At 38.5% G+C, this 15,139-nt stretch overlaps 1 protein-coding gene across 1 annotated transcript in view; it reads left to right on the forward strand.

Moving 5' to 3' along the window:
* phex (phosphate regulating endopeptidase homolog X-linked) overlaps positions 1-15,139 on the forward strand; it is a 119,954-nt gene that overhangs the window by 55,210 nt on the left and 49,605 nt on the right. Inside the window, exons 10-12 of the mRNA XM_004911661.4 lie at positions 1,127-1,220; positions 3,104-3,232; positions 7,903-8,004. Coding sequence (XP_004911718.1) covers positions 1,127-1,220; positions 3,104-3,232; positions 7,903-8,004 — 325 coding nt within the window. The remainder of the gene's footprint in view (positions 1-1,126; positions 1,221-3,103; positions 3,233-7,902; positions 8,005-15,139) is intronic.

Raw genomic sequence — 15,139 nt, forward strand, 5'->3', positions numbered from 1 at the left:
TGGGCTTTTATTATACAACTTTATACGTCTGGGTGACAGGTCCACTTTAAGTAGGGATACACTGAATCCAGGATTTGGTTCGGCAGAACCGAATCTGAATCCTTAAAATCCACATGGTTCCTGCTGTTATATTCTTAATCCTCTGGAAAATACAATGGTTTTGGCAATAACTGACATAAAATCTAGAGCAGCTACACAATGTTCCTGTAGCTTTACAAGCAGAGGGTTCTGGACTTGTTTAATTCAAGCTAACAGTTGGTTAAGGCCCTTCTTAACCCATAACCAGGTTGCAGACATATAAAAACACTGCTGTATCAGTAATTCAGTCGTGGTTCCAGGACTATTTAACAACACATCTCATCTTTACTGACCACCATGCTGGATTTCTTTCTGTGGCTGGATATAAAATAGGCTTTCACCCTAAATTTCACTGTAGGTAACCTTCAGGCTGAGCCTCCCCAGTCAGTGCTGTGAGTCAGCCCAGTAGATCAGCCCCACAGTTTGGAAACCACTGTTCTAGAGAGAGGAAGACATTGAAAGATAGGGCAAGAAGGCAGAGTAGTGATGAACAAAATTGTTTGCCATAAAAAAAACACCCATAGACTAATGTATTGTAAAAAAAAAAAGTTGTGTATTGTGGAAAAAGTCGCTGTGAAAAAACAACAATTGACCTCAATGCTTTTTGTGAATTTTCACTGTTTTGCTAATATTTTGGGACAGATCTCTAAAGCAGAATTAATTTGTCTTTGAAACTGCGTATCTTTGAAATTACATTTAATTGAGTATAAGAGTATTTCCTTAGATACAAATACATTTTTATTGTTTTTATTATTATGTATAATGTATGTGATGTTCTATGTTATATATTTTTGCAAACTATATCTTATTTAAATAGCTGGATGTACATAATTTCTCTATGATGCCCATTGGCTATCTGAATGTGTCTATGTGTGTTGTGATTCATTTTAGACTTGTTTGCTTAAATACTGAGCATATTAGTCTACCATTGTCCAATAATAGTTTTGAATTATTTATTTAGCCTTAAATACTATTGCCATGGAATTTTTTCCTTTACTGCAGCTGACCTTAAAATTCTGTAATTAAGATGAGTGTGCTGATTTTACAGGACTCTTGCCAACTACCTAATATGGAGACTTGTGTATTCAAGAATTCCAAACCTCAGTAGACGGTTTCAATACAGACAGCTGGAATTTGCACGGGTAGGACTTATTGTTTCATTTTTTTCTGCGCAAGTGAGAATATAAGCTTATTGCGTTACAGCAAGGTTCTTCTCTCAGGTAACTCTGTTCAGTACCACATAGGCACCCAATGGGAAATACATTGGTTTTGTCTTGCTCCAAAGGTATGTTCTGTGTATACAGGTATGGGACCTGTTATGCAGAATGCTCGGGACCTGGAGTTTTTCAGATAAGAAGTCTTTTTGTAGTTTGGATCTGCAAAGTCCACTAAAAAATAATTTAGACCCTATATAAACCCAGTAGGGTTGATTCACCTCCAATATGGATTCCTTATACCTTAGTTGAGATTAAGTGCAAAGTGCTATTTTATAATTATAGAGACACTCCTGTTATATGAAACTTTCTGGATAACGAATATACAGTATTTTTTGCACTCCCAAACTGTAGAGACATTTATTAAAAACTGTGGGAAAAACTGAGACTGTGGTAAAAAAAAATGCAACAAGTCACAGCTAATTGTGACAATTGGTGACTTCCCAGATGCACATCCCTGTGATTAAAAATCTCAGTTGGTAAATTACAATCCTGTCATGGTGAAAAGTTGGGGGAAAAAAATCCTGAATCTTACATTTCCATTCATTTTCAAGTAAGTTAATACATTTTGAAATGGCAAAATCACAAAATTAATTTAATAAATATGCTTGCTTGAATGCTAAAGATGCACTTCCATTGCAACATTTTAATGAAATCATGCAGTATTTTGCAATATGTCTTAATAAATCATGCAAAGTCTTGGATCAGTTTGACATCCCCTTGTCTTGGCTGACCAAAGGCTGTAATAATAACAACACTGTTGGGTGAATTTGATCTACCAACATCAATACTAATAAAATCCATGGAAACAATATAGATTGTTGCCAATGGTACTTTCCTCTTTTCCCAGTTGGATGAATTAGGCCTATGAAACAGACTTCTTTGTATGCCATAGATCTTAATCAACCTTCCAACTCAATTATTGCTGACTCTTTGTATATTTTACCCATTATCGATACTTTTCAGCTCTGTTCCAGAGGAGCACGGAACACAATTTATCCTGCAAAATTTAGCAGCGAAGGAGACATTTTATATGGGGTGCTACACAGATAACGTATGGTTAAACCTACAAATGTTTCATAACCATTTGCATTTAGACTATGGGGCACATTTACTAATCCACGAATCCGAATCCCGAATGGGAAAAAATCGGATTGGAAACGAAAATTTTGTGACTTTTTTGTCACAGTCGCGTTTTTTTTGTATTTTGCGCGTTTTTTTCGTCGCCATTACGACTTTATCGTATTTTGCACAATTTTTTTGTTGCCGTCGCGATTTTTTCGTATTGAGCAATTGTAAATGCCGGAAAACCGAATCCGATTTTTTCGCGCCGGTGACGAAAAAGTCGCGATAAAGTCGTAACGGAGAAAAAAAAATCGCGTGACATACGAAAAAGTTGCGACGGAAAAGTCGCAAAAATACTGATCATTACGAAAACACGCGTTCGGAAGCTTTCAGTCCGTTCGTGCATTAGTAAATCTGCCCCTATGAGTAACAATAATTTAATGTACTGACTTGAGTGTCAGGTATGCACGATTACTTGACTAGAGGAGAATTGCATATGTAATATGCTCTGTTATAATCCACTATGCTGAAAAAATCATTGTATTTTCTGTTTTGGTTGCCCAAGAAAGGGTTGTAAATAACCAAAGGGTTGTAATAACTAAAGGACAAATCGAGATTTTAAATAATTACATTCAGAATATTATCTGGTTCTGTTGTCCCTTTAAGTGATATGGAATAAAGTATGTATGTAGGATGACAGCATGCAGTAAAGATTTCTTGGTCTTTTTCTTTTTTCTGCTTTGCAGATTCTCCTGGGTACCAATTCATTGGCAGGACGTTGGGACAGATGTGTAAATTACGTGGAAAATTCTATCCCCTATCCTGTTGGCAAGCTGTTTGTTGATGCACACTTTCAAGAAGACAAGAAGGATATGGTAATTTAGCTCATTTTGAATAGGATATGTGTGTATCAATCATTTTTGTATATGATGTAGAAATGACTATATGGAAATAGTACATAAACTGTTATGACATCCCTAAAATTACATTTCAGGAAGGCTGTAAGTGCTAAGACTAATTCTTGTTTATCAGCAGCAGGAAGATTCATTGTATACATTTAAAAATATTTACAGTTGGATTTTTCTGTATTTACTCACATTACATCATTCCATAATGTAAAAAATGTGCTTTCCGCCTCTTTCTCCCATTACAATCTTCAGCTATACTGTACATTGTATACAAACGCCACGTATTCCAAATAATAAAAAACACTTTTCTGAACATGAATTTGAAATTTGGCCAGTAGCATAACTACTACCTACAGTTGTGGGAGAACCTGGGGTAGAAGAGAACTGGATTGCAGGGTTTGCTTTATGGGTAGGTCCCCTCTTCCCAGCCCACTTTTTCCACTGCCGGTGATGGGATGGTGATGCACAGTAGGCCCCCCTGAAGGGGTAATTTCGACTGTATTTTGAGTGTAATTTCGAACATAATCACCATGTTTGTTGCCACAATGTACTGTTTTTCCCCTCAATTCCGTCATTGTTTTCTTTAGATGCAGTTGTGCTGCACACTGGTCTGATTCAGCAAAATGGTTGCAATGGTGCATGTGCTTCATTGCAAATTAGGAGTAGCTAAACCAAATAGTAGTAAAACCAAATTTTCAAGTCTATCTGGCATCATTTCTTGTGTTCGCATTCAAGTGGCATGTGCGCCCTGTTCTTTTAATGCGTTTGTGTCGTGCCTATTGATAGAGTTGGTTGGTGGTAGCTCAAGGGCTTCCTAGTGTCAACAGGTGCAGCAGTGCCCAATTCAGAACAGAAGGCAGGAAGGACTGAGCACACCAAGCACAACTAAATCAAAATGCAAATAATTCATTTTGACTGCAGGGAAAAGCACAAGGTGCCCCAATAGGGCTAACAGAGACTGGCAACTCTGCATGTAAGGTCTCCAACAAGAGAGTCAGATGTAACCAGGGCAAACATGAATCTCACTGGAGGATTCTCTTGCAACTATTGGACAGCTGGCAATGGAGGAGGTTGGAAAAAGTTTGATTGCATTTTATTGCTAACTGTACCTATCTCCATGGTTTCTAGACTATACCTCCCATTGTGCTTCATTCTTTAATATTATGCTGGAGAATTCTGTAAACTGTAGTCCAGCAATGTTTGGGTGAAAAAGCTAAGGATAGAGATATTTGTCCACTTTAAATAAGATAGCAGATTAAAGGGCTAGAAGAAGCTGTTGGCCTAGAGGTTAGTGATATATCTCTATTGATGGATCTCCGAGGAGAGACCCAGGTTGAGGTTCCTATAGCAACTCTTGTGACCCTGGTCAAGTCACCTAATCTACTTGTGTCCCAGCATACTTAGAGCTCCCACAAAAGCTGCCTTGGATGCTCTGCAATCCCAAATCCAGCGGTAGAAAGCAACTGTATAATTGTTTCCCATGTCTGGTTTAATATCTGCAAGCCTTCATTTAAACAGAAGTACAGTACATATAGAAAGAATGAATGTTATGATTCAAAGAAAAACAAACAGTCTGAAATAACAGGACAGAAGTATAATATGACAGAATCATAGTGCTTACTATTCTTTGAATATCTTATATGAATAATATAAGCAAAATTTACGTTTTCATTTTGAAAAATCTCTGTAATTATTATGTCCTATAAAAATGTAGGTCTTAATAATCGCTTGATATTTTATTGAGTATTAAAACTAACCAAGCCTTTCCATTCTGTACTGTGTTTTATAAGACCACAAAATTTACTGACGGCTGATGTGCAGGTTTTATGCTCTGATTTGTGGCATGATATCAATGCCTGACCCGAGTGATAAAAACTGTCATTTCCAGATTTAACAAATAGATGTGGGTTCATTTGTCTCACACTGGAGTATAAGTCATTGGATTGTTGAGTGTTAGTCAAATCGTTAGTTGGAGATAGAGACAGTTTAATCTCTAGATGAGAATTGCTTTAATAGTATTCATGAAAATAAGGCATGGTTTTATGAAATAGCATTATTTAAATCCTGTTTGCTGGAAAAAGTCACATTTGAAATTATACAAATCATCAGATAACACTAAATAAAATGTATTGTGTGTTTAAAGAACCGGTAACATTAAAATTATATATATTGTAATGTAACACACTGTAACCCTGCATGGGTGTGTTTGCTTGAGAAACACTGCCATAATCGTGATTTGTATTGTTGCCAGTGGAAAGGCATCTTAGAGAGATTAGTCGCCCCTCTGTAGCACAGATATATCACGGGCGACTAAATCTCTTCATGGGACATCAGCCTTACACAGCTCTTTCTCATATAAAATATGTAGCCCACTTTTGTGACAGTGCTGCTACCTGCTGAGATCTTATGGTGCTAACAGGGATCCTGAACCCCGCTTACTTTGGGGAACAGATGTTACTTTACTTCTTGGTGTGCCTCCACCCAGGATAGGGACAGATTGAACTGTAACTCCCCTCCCTTAGAACTTGATATTGTACTTCTGCTTAGGGACTCCCAGCACTCCCAGTACCTTGCCCCTTCCCTTTGGGGTAGCTGCTTACCAGGCAGTGAGGATCCTCTGTGTATGAAGAGACCAGGACACTGGTATGATGTTGAACCAGTAGAATGTAGTTTATTACTTGCAGACAGGCAGGTTATACAGGAGCACACTTATATATCAGGTTACACACACTTCCCTTTGGAGACCCTCTCTCCCTGTTGGTTACTCGCGGTACTCCCGCCAGATGATCCTCCTTTGGGGTTCCCTCCGGTACTCACGCCAGAAGACCCTCTCTAGGGCTCTCCCCAGTACTCCTGCCAAGCGGACACCCTTTTGAGACCTCACCCCGGTACTCACGCCCGAGCACCCACTGGATTAGGTAATCTCCTGAACTCACCACTTAGTGCCTTGACTCCAGCTATGAGTGCTGGGGGATCTTAATCCCTCTATCTCCTGTAGGGGTGATGACTTCCCATACTAAATAACCTGTCTCCCACTCCTAGAGTGAGCTATCACTTCCAGATCTACTAACTAAACACTAGCCTGTCATTAACCTCTGTCCAGAGGGGGTCCCAGGCAGAAAGACCTGGCAGCACATGGCTGCATTCCCTTATATGCCAAATGCACCACCCAGTGGCTGCTAACTAAAACTGCAGGGCTACTCCCTGTTAACTATTAACCTCCCAAACCACCCTTGGGAGCCTGTACTAGGGGAACCATCCTAGGGGCCCAGTTTTGGAGATCCCTACAAATAGGATATTTTTCACCATAAAAAAGTTTATTTGAAAGTTCTGGATTAACAGGTACAAACTTTAAATTCTTATAAATAAATAAGTAAAAACATTTTTTGACATTATGGTCCTTTAATTAATAATAGACTGGTATAAGTAATGCTAAGAATTCCCAATTATTATAGTAATAATAGTCTATAGACAATTACAGAACCTTTCGCTCAGCAAAGTGGTGTCCATTATTCTGCCATGGTTAGCATTTATGAATTGTGGAGAGAGGGATGCTGGGATGCACACTAGGCTATGTTACATGAATCTTTATGTTTTTCTACTTATTATGTTACATTAAAGCTACAAGGTACTGAACATTTACAGTTGCACCTGTACAAATGCTACATTATATACTGTAGTATATTAAAGGGAAAGCTAACTCCCCAAATATTACATAATGCCCAATTCTTAGCAACTTTTCAAGTGGTCTTCATTTTTTATAGTTTTTGAATTTTTTGCCTTTTTCATCTGCCTCTTTCCAGCATTCACATGGGGGTCAATTTCATGTTTATTCCAAAGCATCATATTTTAAAGATAATATTCCATTAAGCAATTCTATTGATGCACATGGCAGACCTCTGCTCTTTGGCAGGATGGTAGTGCCAGATTAGAAGTATTTGGGAGGATTACAGTATATACTATATATCCACTGAGTCTGTAATTTAGGCATAAGTATGTTTTTTCCACACCTACAGCAAAAAGTGGGAATTGGGGGGGGGGGGGGGTATTAATCAGGTGACCCCCCCCCCCAGCCTACAGACTCTTGACTTCTGATTGAGAAGTAAGTTTCTTGGGCATAAATTAACTCAATAATGGCAACATATTACCTAACTTACATTTTCAGAAGTAGGAGAGGATAAAAAGAAACCCTGCAGTGACTATATACCTCCTTGTGTATAGAGGGGATCTTCCCCCTTTATGCATTGCACTCTAGAAGCCAGATGGTATGAACCTGTGGGGTCATCTGTCTTTTTAAAATAATTCCTTCAAGGCAGCCTTCGTTCAGTATCTGCTTATTTGAATGCATGTTTTCTGTGAAATAGACCCAGTGTGGACTTGACACTCAGATGTAAAAAACCCACATTAAACATATGTGAATGAGGTAGAATTAAATATATTTAAAGTGTCTTTTTAATTCTATCACATTTTCTTTTATACAAATAGTGTAAAGAAAAACAATGAATATTTAGTAACAAAGTTGATTCAAATTTAATAAGTAAACTGGTTCCCTGTGGTTACATTGTGCTCTTTTTGATAAATGCTCTATTTTAGTGTTTATATATATGAGCTGGTATAAGATTGTTTCTCTTGTTTAGATGGAAGAGCTGGTTGATGGCATTCGCTGGGCTTTTATTGATATGCTTGAGAAGGAGAACGACTGGATGGATGCAGAGACCAAAATCAAAGCTAAGCAAAAGGTACAGTTCATGCTTTCAAAAGAAAGGTTGAATATAGAATATTGCTTTTTATCCTACCCTATCATCCTATTTTTTCTCTAAAACTGACTCTTTAGCACCCCCTAGCCCTTAAAAAAGGCATCCCAAGCTAACTTGCAGATGCAAGAGTACTCTCCATTAGGGATCGTATTTATTAGCATTACTTACTGATTGAATTGTTATAACATATTTAGGGATATTGTGCAGTTATTGCTTACCAATATTACAATTAATCACACTTCCGATGAGCATATATAGTGTGTTTAGTTGTGCAGAGCTAGTAAATACCTTCAGCAATACCTGGATGAATCCAGGACTACAGAGTCAACATTAAACAGTGCACGCCAGATTCTCATGGAGGATAATCTTGATTAAATTGAGATACTGGCCCTCAAGGACTTGGAAAAGTGCTTTATAATGCAGTGTTGCTTTAAGAATTGATCTCAGTGGTGTCTACAGATTCCTTAATGCTTTATCCCTTAATACTATGCTAAGGAATGCTGATAGTTGAAGCACAGCAATAATTGCTTAAACAACACTGCAATGAAAGGGATATGTTCCTTTGAAATTTACATCAGTATACATAGAGGCATGTTTACTGCACTCAAAATGGATTACCAGAATGCTAGGTAGTAGTCACAAGCCAATCTGTCCTGGTTTACTTCAGTGGAAAAATGATCAAAAAAATATTATTGCGTGCATAATCTTTAACGCGCAAGACAATCTTTTGAAAAAAATCACGAAATGGCCTAAATTTTGCATATCAAAAAAAATAGTACGCGCATTATTAATTTTTTGATGTGTGGCTAATTTTTCGGTGGTGAATTTTGTTGCGTGTATTGCAAAAAAAATCAGCCACCGGCAAAATGCGGAAATTAGCTGCGAATCCATGCCTGCCGAATTATTTCGCCCATCACTACTAGGAGGAGCTCATCACTATTTGGTCAGGTAAGTGCTAGTTATAGTGCTGTGTTTAAGTCCCCAAGTCAGGGGCATTTTTTAAACATAGGCACTTGGAGTCACTTGCCTAGAGCAGCAGCTTCATGGCAGCAGCAGAAGTTCTAATGCAACCTTCTGTAATGAAGTGAAAGGAAAATAACAAATTATCTACAGTTGCACATAGAACGCCGGTGAGGGTGTTAACGTCTTATCTTGGTTTTGACCATTTTCACGCAACTTGATTCATCTACAGATGGAGCAGATTTTATTGATGCATCTCCTACACACAATGCACCAATTATATTTCTTGAATACAGAGAGGCTATTTAATAAAGGTTATCTTCAGTTTTCTTAGAATTAAAATGGCCATATTTGGGCAAATAAAAGCTTTCCAGATCAAGTCTGCAGCTTATTAGCCAGCATTTAGGTTCATCCCAGCAGCTTGGGTGATCAATATCTGGCCAGAAATTACCAGACATAGAGGTTAGAAATAGCTGGTAGCTGATGACTGCACTGTAGGGCCATAGTATGGTTTGTGAGTCAGACAATTGGTCTGTTTTGCCCAAGCATGTGGGTGCCAAATCACGCAAAGATCCACTTCTTTGGCGACCTTGACAAATGAATGTAGCTAACAGTATACACTATGCTCATCTTACACAGAGTTGTAGAACATCATTAAGAATGCAGATAATGATCTTAGTCCCATTGTGTTTATAGGGACAGTAAGAGTTCATTTTCAGTCCTGCTTTGATTATTATTTCCTCTGGAGAAAATAACAAACAAGGCTAAAAGAATGTTGCTTTTCTAAATGCTTTAAGGCACATGAAACCTTAACAAATATTTTTTTTTGTTACAGCAGCAGCTAATAGATGTATGCATTAGTGAAAATTCATTATCTTTTTAAACCAGTAGTAAGAACTAATATTCCATCAGTTAAAAGTTACTGTTGACTATCTTTTAAAAACAAATGTACAGCAGGGAATCTTTCCACTTTCTCCAGTTTTCTTTGTGAATGGAATAGTGCTCTTTCTAGAACACTTCCCTATAATGTACACTGGGTGGCGCTGATGCTTTATCAGGATGCTGGGAAGTGAAATCAGATGACAGCACTAATAAGCTGCTTTGTATTCACTGTATCTTTTAGCTTACATTTGCTTTCCTGCTTTGCAAATATTACTTCATTAAGCTTCTTTAGATTGCTTTAGAGTAATGTGAGTTTTGTGATTATGGCTTCCTCGCTTGGTTTTGTTCAGGTTTTTCTTTGTGTAGTTTCCAGTAATCAAGATACAATTCTGGCTATTTTCTTCTGATAGACGCAATTAATTTGTTGGGACTAGACTAATTATTTGGTAATATTATACCCTGGTCTTTTGTGTGTATATATATATATACTCTAATGTAGGATGACGTTGCATCCAGCACAGTTTTCTGCAGTTACATTATACAAAGGCATGAGCATAGTTTAGAAATCCCCAGTTCATATAATTGAAAATTACAGCTATATTTTATGCCAGTGATGAAATGTGACTTTTATGAAGAGCTTATTGAACCCTGATCTTATATCAGCTTCACAGTGTAGACCAGGGGTTCCCAGTTGCAATTAATAGCACAATTAGTTGCAGCTACAGATATTAGCTATTCAGTGTGTATCCATGAGCTCTCACCAACGACCAGGACTTCAGTTATCTGTACAGACGTTTCAGAGTTCATCCAATAATGGGGACCCTCCCAAGTGTTGTACATGGTTCTCTCTGAATAAATTTCAATTCCTCATACCATGTATTAAGGTGCATGTGTTGATGAATGACTTGATGTGCAATCAGATATTTGATATTGTTGTATCTTCTTAAGCACCAAATCCAATATACATATTGTTTTTTTGTCTCTGACTGACAGTCCTATTTGGATAAGGCATAAATATGTTTACTTATTTGCATTTATTTGTCAGATTCATTGAAATTGCATATATAACTGTAAAGAGATTTAGCTTTGTTTCACACAGCATGGGCAGGTTTCTATCAGGTTGTTTTCTTTACTTTATGAAACAGTAATGTGAATAAACCAACCCAGTTGCATTAACATATAAGGGGTCATTAAGGAAGTGGAATGCAGTGTGCAAAGTGCAAATGTAGGCTGTGATTGGCCATTTGTTGCACTTTGCACACTGCATTTTAACTCTCCTGAATGGCCACAGGACTCTCCACTATACTTCAGAGTGCAGAGACCTGCAACTTAGTGCAGCCTGTGTTAGTAAGTGTGTAATGGGGCTACCTGTAAATGGTAGACCTCTGTCACATCGAAGTTGATGGTATAGGATGGTATTTACTTAGCTTGACTAAGTGAACATTTTACAAAGTTATTCCATGAACTAAGGCACAGACTTCATTAAGCACCTTTGTGCAGGCATGGCATGATGCAGAATGGGGCACGGGAGGCCAGACATATCAGTATAAATCACACATTACACAAAATAAACACTACAGAGGATCCTTTCACATCCTCTCACACTCAGCATTGCCTCCCCAGAAGCCTGTGGTGCCACTGTCATGTTGAAATACACTAACTGGATGCCACTAGCTGTTGAGGTGACATACCTTTCTAATAAACCTTCTCCCCCTTTTCTCTGTCATGTCCAGCACACAATGCTCAAGCTTCTCCTGAGCTGTGTCTCTATAGCTTCCATGACTGCTTTAGCAGTGAGTTTGTGGAATGCCCTTCCTAGAGATGGGGTAATGGCAGATTCTGTTAATGCCTTTAAGAGGGGCCTGGATAAGTTCTTGAACAATCAGAATATCCAAGGCTATTGTGATACTAATATCTACAGTTAGTACTAGTGGTTGTATTTATAGTTTGTGTATGTGGGTGTATAGGTTGGTAGGTGTGGGTTAGGTGTGCTGGGTTTACTTGGATGGGTTGAGCTTTATGGACTCTGGTCTTTTTTCAACCCTATGTAACTATGTAACTATGTACATGGGGAATAAAAAAATGACCCCTATAATGTTTAGCCGGGGGCATTTTTTTTTTAATCAAACTGGGAAGTTTACCACAGTTACAGAACAATTACTATACTAGTGAAAAGAGTTCAAAAGAGTTAAGAGAACACTCTTTTTATCCTATATTGGTAAATATGTCTGTCAAGTATGCCTGCAGCCAGCTCTGAACTTCAAAGGAAACATTGACCCCCATAGTCTAATGGCTGTCAGCGTCATGTGCAATGTCACTGAGAGATGAGCGAAAGGCTATGGCCATGAACGAGAGGCACACAATGATACTGTCATTACACTAAGAAGAAAGAGGAATGATAGGTAACCGGGATAGTAAAGGTCAGAGGAAGCCAAAATAAAATTAAAGAAATGGAAAGTTACAGACAGGTGGCAAGACTGAAGGGATAAGGAATTTTAAGAGAGAATGTTTGCAGAGGATGAGTTGGAAAATAGATAAAAAAAACATGACATACAATGACAAAAATTTTGCGTGAATAACACTTATTGACTTTTCTGTATTTTGAGTGAGAAAAAAAGTTGAGCAGATAAGAATATATTGTAACAATATATTGTTAAAAAAAATTGTCCATTGATTAACATGCAATTTGGGAATTGTTCACCATTTTGCAAATTTTTCAGAAGTTTATGATTTTTCAGCAAGGAAAATGGGTAGAGATTCACTCATCATTAATAAACTTACATAAGACACACAGAAGCAGCGGAATTTGTCTGATTGGAAAAGTGAGTGATGAGAATATTTATTACAGGACAGAGAGCAAGAGTAGGAAAAGTAGTTTCCTTTATAAAGTTACATTTATATATCTGGGATAACAAGACTGAGTAATGTAGATAAGAATTTCTGTAGAAACCTAACAGGGTTGATTAACATAAATAGGAATTAAATTGAACCAGTGTAATTGCCCATAGCAACCAATCAGATCTTTGCTTTAATTTTCTGACTGGTAACAGACTAATCAGACTCATTGTTGATTGGGTGTCATGGTAAACCACACTAGTACAGTTTATCTCTTCTATTTGAGAATCATTCCCAGCACCTTGAGTATTAGACCTCACTGGATTACTCATAATATGTTGTGCCCTTATCTTTGTTAAACTAAATATATTTCTTCATATATTAACCCCTGGCATTGTAGAACCACTTGTAGGAGCTACTTTATGCTTATCTCAGCAGTTTATATGAACAGGCCTAGACTGGATTGTGAGATGCTCACTAGGGCTGCTACCCCAGGGAAACTCACGCACTCACCCACCACCAGCTCCTTCTCCAGCACCCCCCCACTGCATACATACCTGTACTTTATACTTTGCCCGGGGATCGGTCTGGGTCAGCAGGGCCTAACAGGTTTTCCCCCGGTGTTCCGCTAGCCCAGTCCAACCCTGTGTACGAATTGTTTTACTTTGTTCATAGAGCAGGCATTGGTATCGATAGAGGAATATATTCTCCTCACATTTCAACCAACTCAATATGTTATCAAAGGGATAGTGACACTTTTCCACTTTTATCATACACTTTTATAATAAACCTTCTCCTGCCTTCGTGGCAACCTCTGTGCCCCCTCCTCCCAATAGGCTGAAGTATTGGTTACGTTTGTTCTTGAACTAGCGTCTGCCTCCCCAAGCCTGACGTTAATTTTTGCGGCAAGTTTCTTTATACAGTGACACATTCCTGATATATCTGGATGTGCTGATATCACTTTAAATCTTTCTAATTCAGATGCAAGTTCTGGAAATATGTTTAATGGTAGTGGCACACGGGAGTCTAACCTCCCCGACATTCCATCCCACCGGCAAGAATGTAAATCGTCGGGATGGCATACGCATCACTTCCTTGCGAGGCAACTTTGGGCGGCCAAAGCGTTGCCTATGCCATCCCGGTGATTTACATTGTTGCGGTGGGATGGCATGTCGGGGAGATAAGTCGCCTGCGGTAGTGAAAATTTATCGAGGGCGACTAATCTCCCTGTGTGCCACTGCCCTAATTGCATTGTGCATTAAAAGTGTTGTTTTATAGGATGTCAATTAATTTAATTTTTAGGTCCTATAAGAGTTTTTTTTGTAAAAAAGTAGGAATTTTTTACATGACTCATATGAAACATCACCACTGGGTAAAGAAACAAATAAAATCTTAAATGTAGCCTCTTAATGCTAGAAGTACTTGTTTGGCACGCGTAGTGATTGCTCAAAGCGGTCGTACACATTATGAATGGCACTTTGAATTGCTTTGAAGAATGTGCCAATTCCCTAAGCACTTTCCTGGCTGTCACGAACATTTTCTTGACAGTCAGCAAAGCGTTAATAACTTTGATAAAATCAGACTTCTGGGCATGCCTTAGGATTTCCAAGCTTAAACTGAAATTATTCAAATGTAAGTCTAAGCCACTTACCAATACATATTAGTCAGAACTTTTCATTTAGGTTACTTGTAAATATAATTGCAATTGAAACCAGTACTTATTTATATCTGTTCTTTGCACTCCTGGTTTGGTACTTGTAGCAGATGTCAATTCCCCTCCAGATTAAGATTGCCTCTTGGCTGGTACTTCTCTTGGCTATCGGGTAAATCACCAGCTGGGGCTTGTATTACAATGTATGTGTTTGTAATCCCCCCTCTTTCCTAAAGCTTCCCCCAGTGGCACCCCGACCCACTCTTCATAACAAGCACATTTCTACCTGGACCCTGAACTGCCCACTTCCTGCCCCTGATTGGCCCATTCCCTGCCACTCTGAAGTCACTGACCTACCTCTGTGGCATCATTGCTTGTCTCCCTTCAACGCAGGCTGTTTAGGGTTGCCGCCTTTTCAAGCTTTACCTGCCTACAGGGGAACAGTCTGTAATGTAAAGGGGCGAGTAGGGCAAGGGGGGAGGGGTTATGACATCAAGGAGTCATGTCCTCAAGGATTGAAGCAGGAGGGGATTTGTTAAATCCGTGGGAGCTAGCAGGGGCCGATATGGTGTGAGCCAGTGGCGGAAGGACTGGCTACTACAAATATTCAGCGACTACATTGTGGGTAAATTTTTGAAATACCACCTCAGTTGGCTGGGCCAGTAAAATAATGGTCAGGTGGCAACCAGAATGAGCTGGATTCTGCTACACTTATCCAGTAGTCAGAACCAGTAGTGAGTAATATCAATGAATGCATATTGGGACATTTGTTAGACTTACATATTCTTT

The sequence above is a fragment of the Xenopus tropicalis genome, chromosome 2 (assembly GCF_000004195.4).
Source record: "Xenopus tropicalis strain Nigerian chromosome 2, UCB_Xtro_10.0, whole genome shotgun sequence".
In the NCBI taxonomy this organism is placed as follows: domain Eukaryota; kingdom Metazoa; phylum Chordata; class Amphibia; order Anura; family Pipidae; genus Xenopus; species Xenopus tropicalis.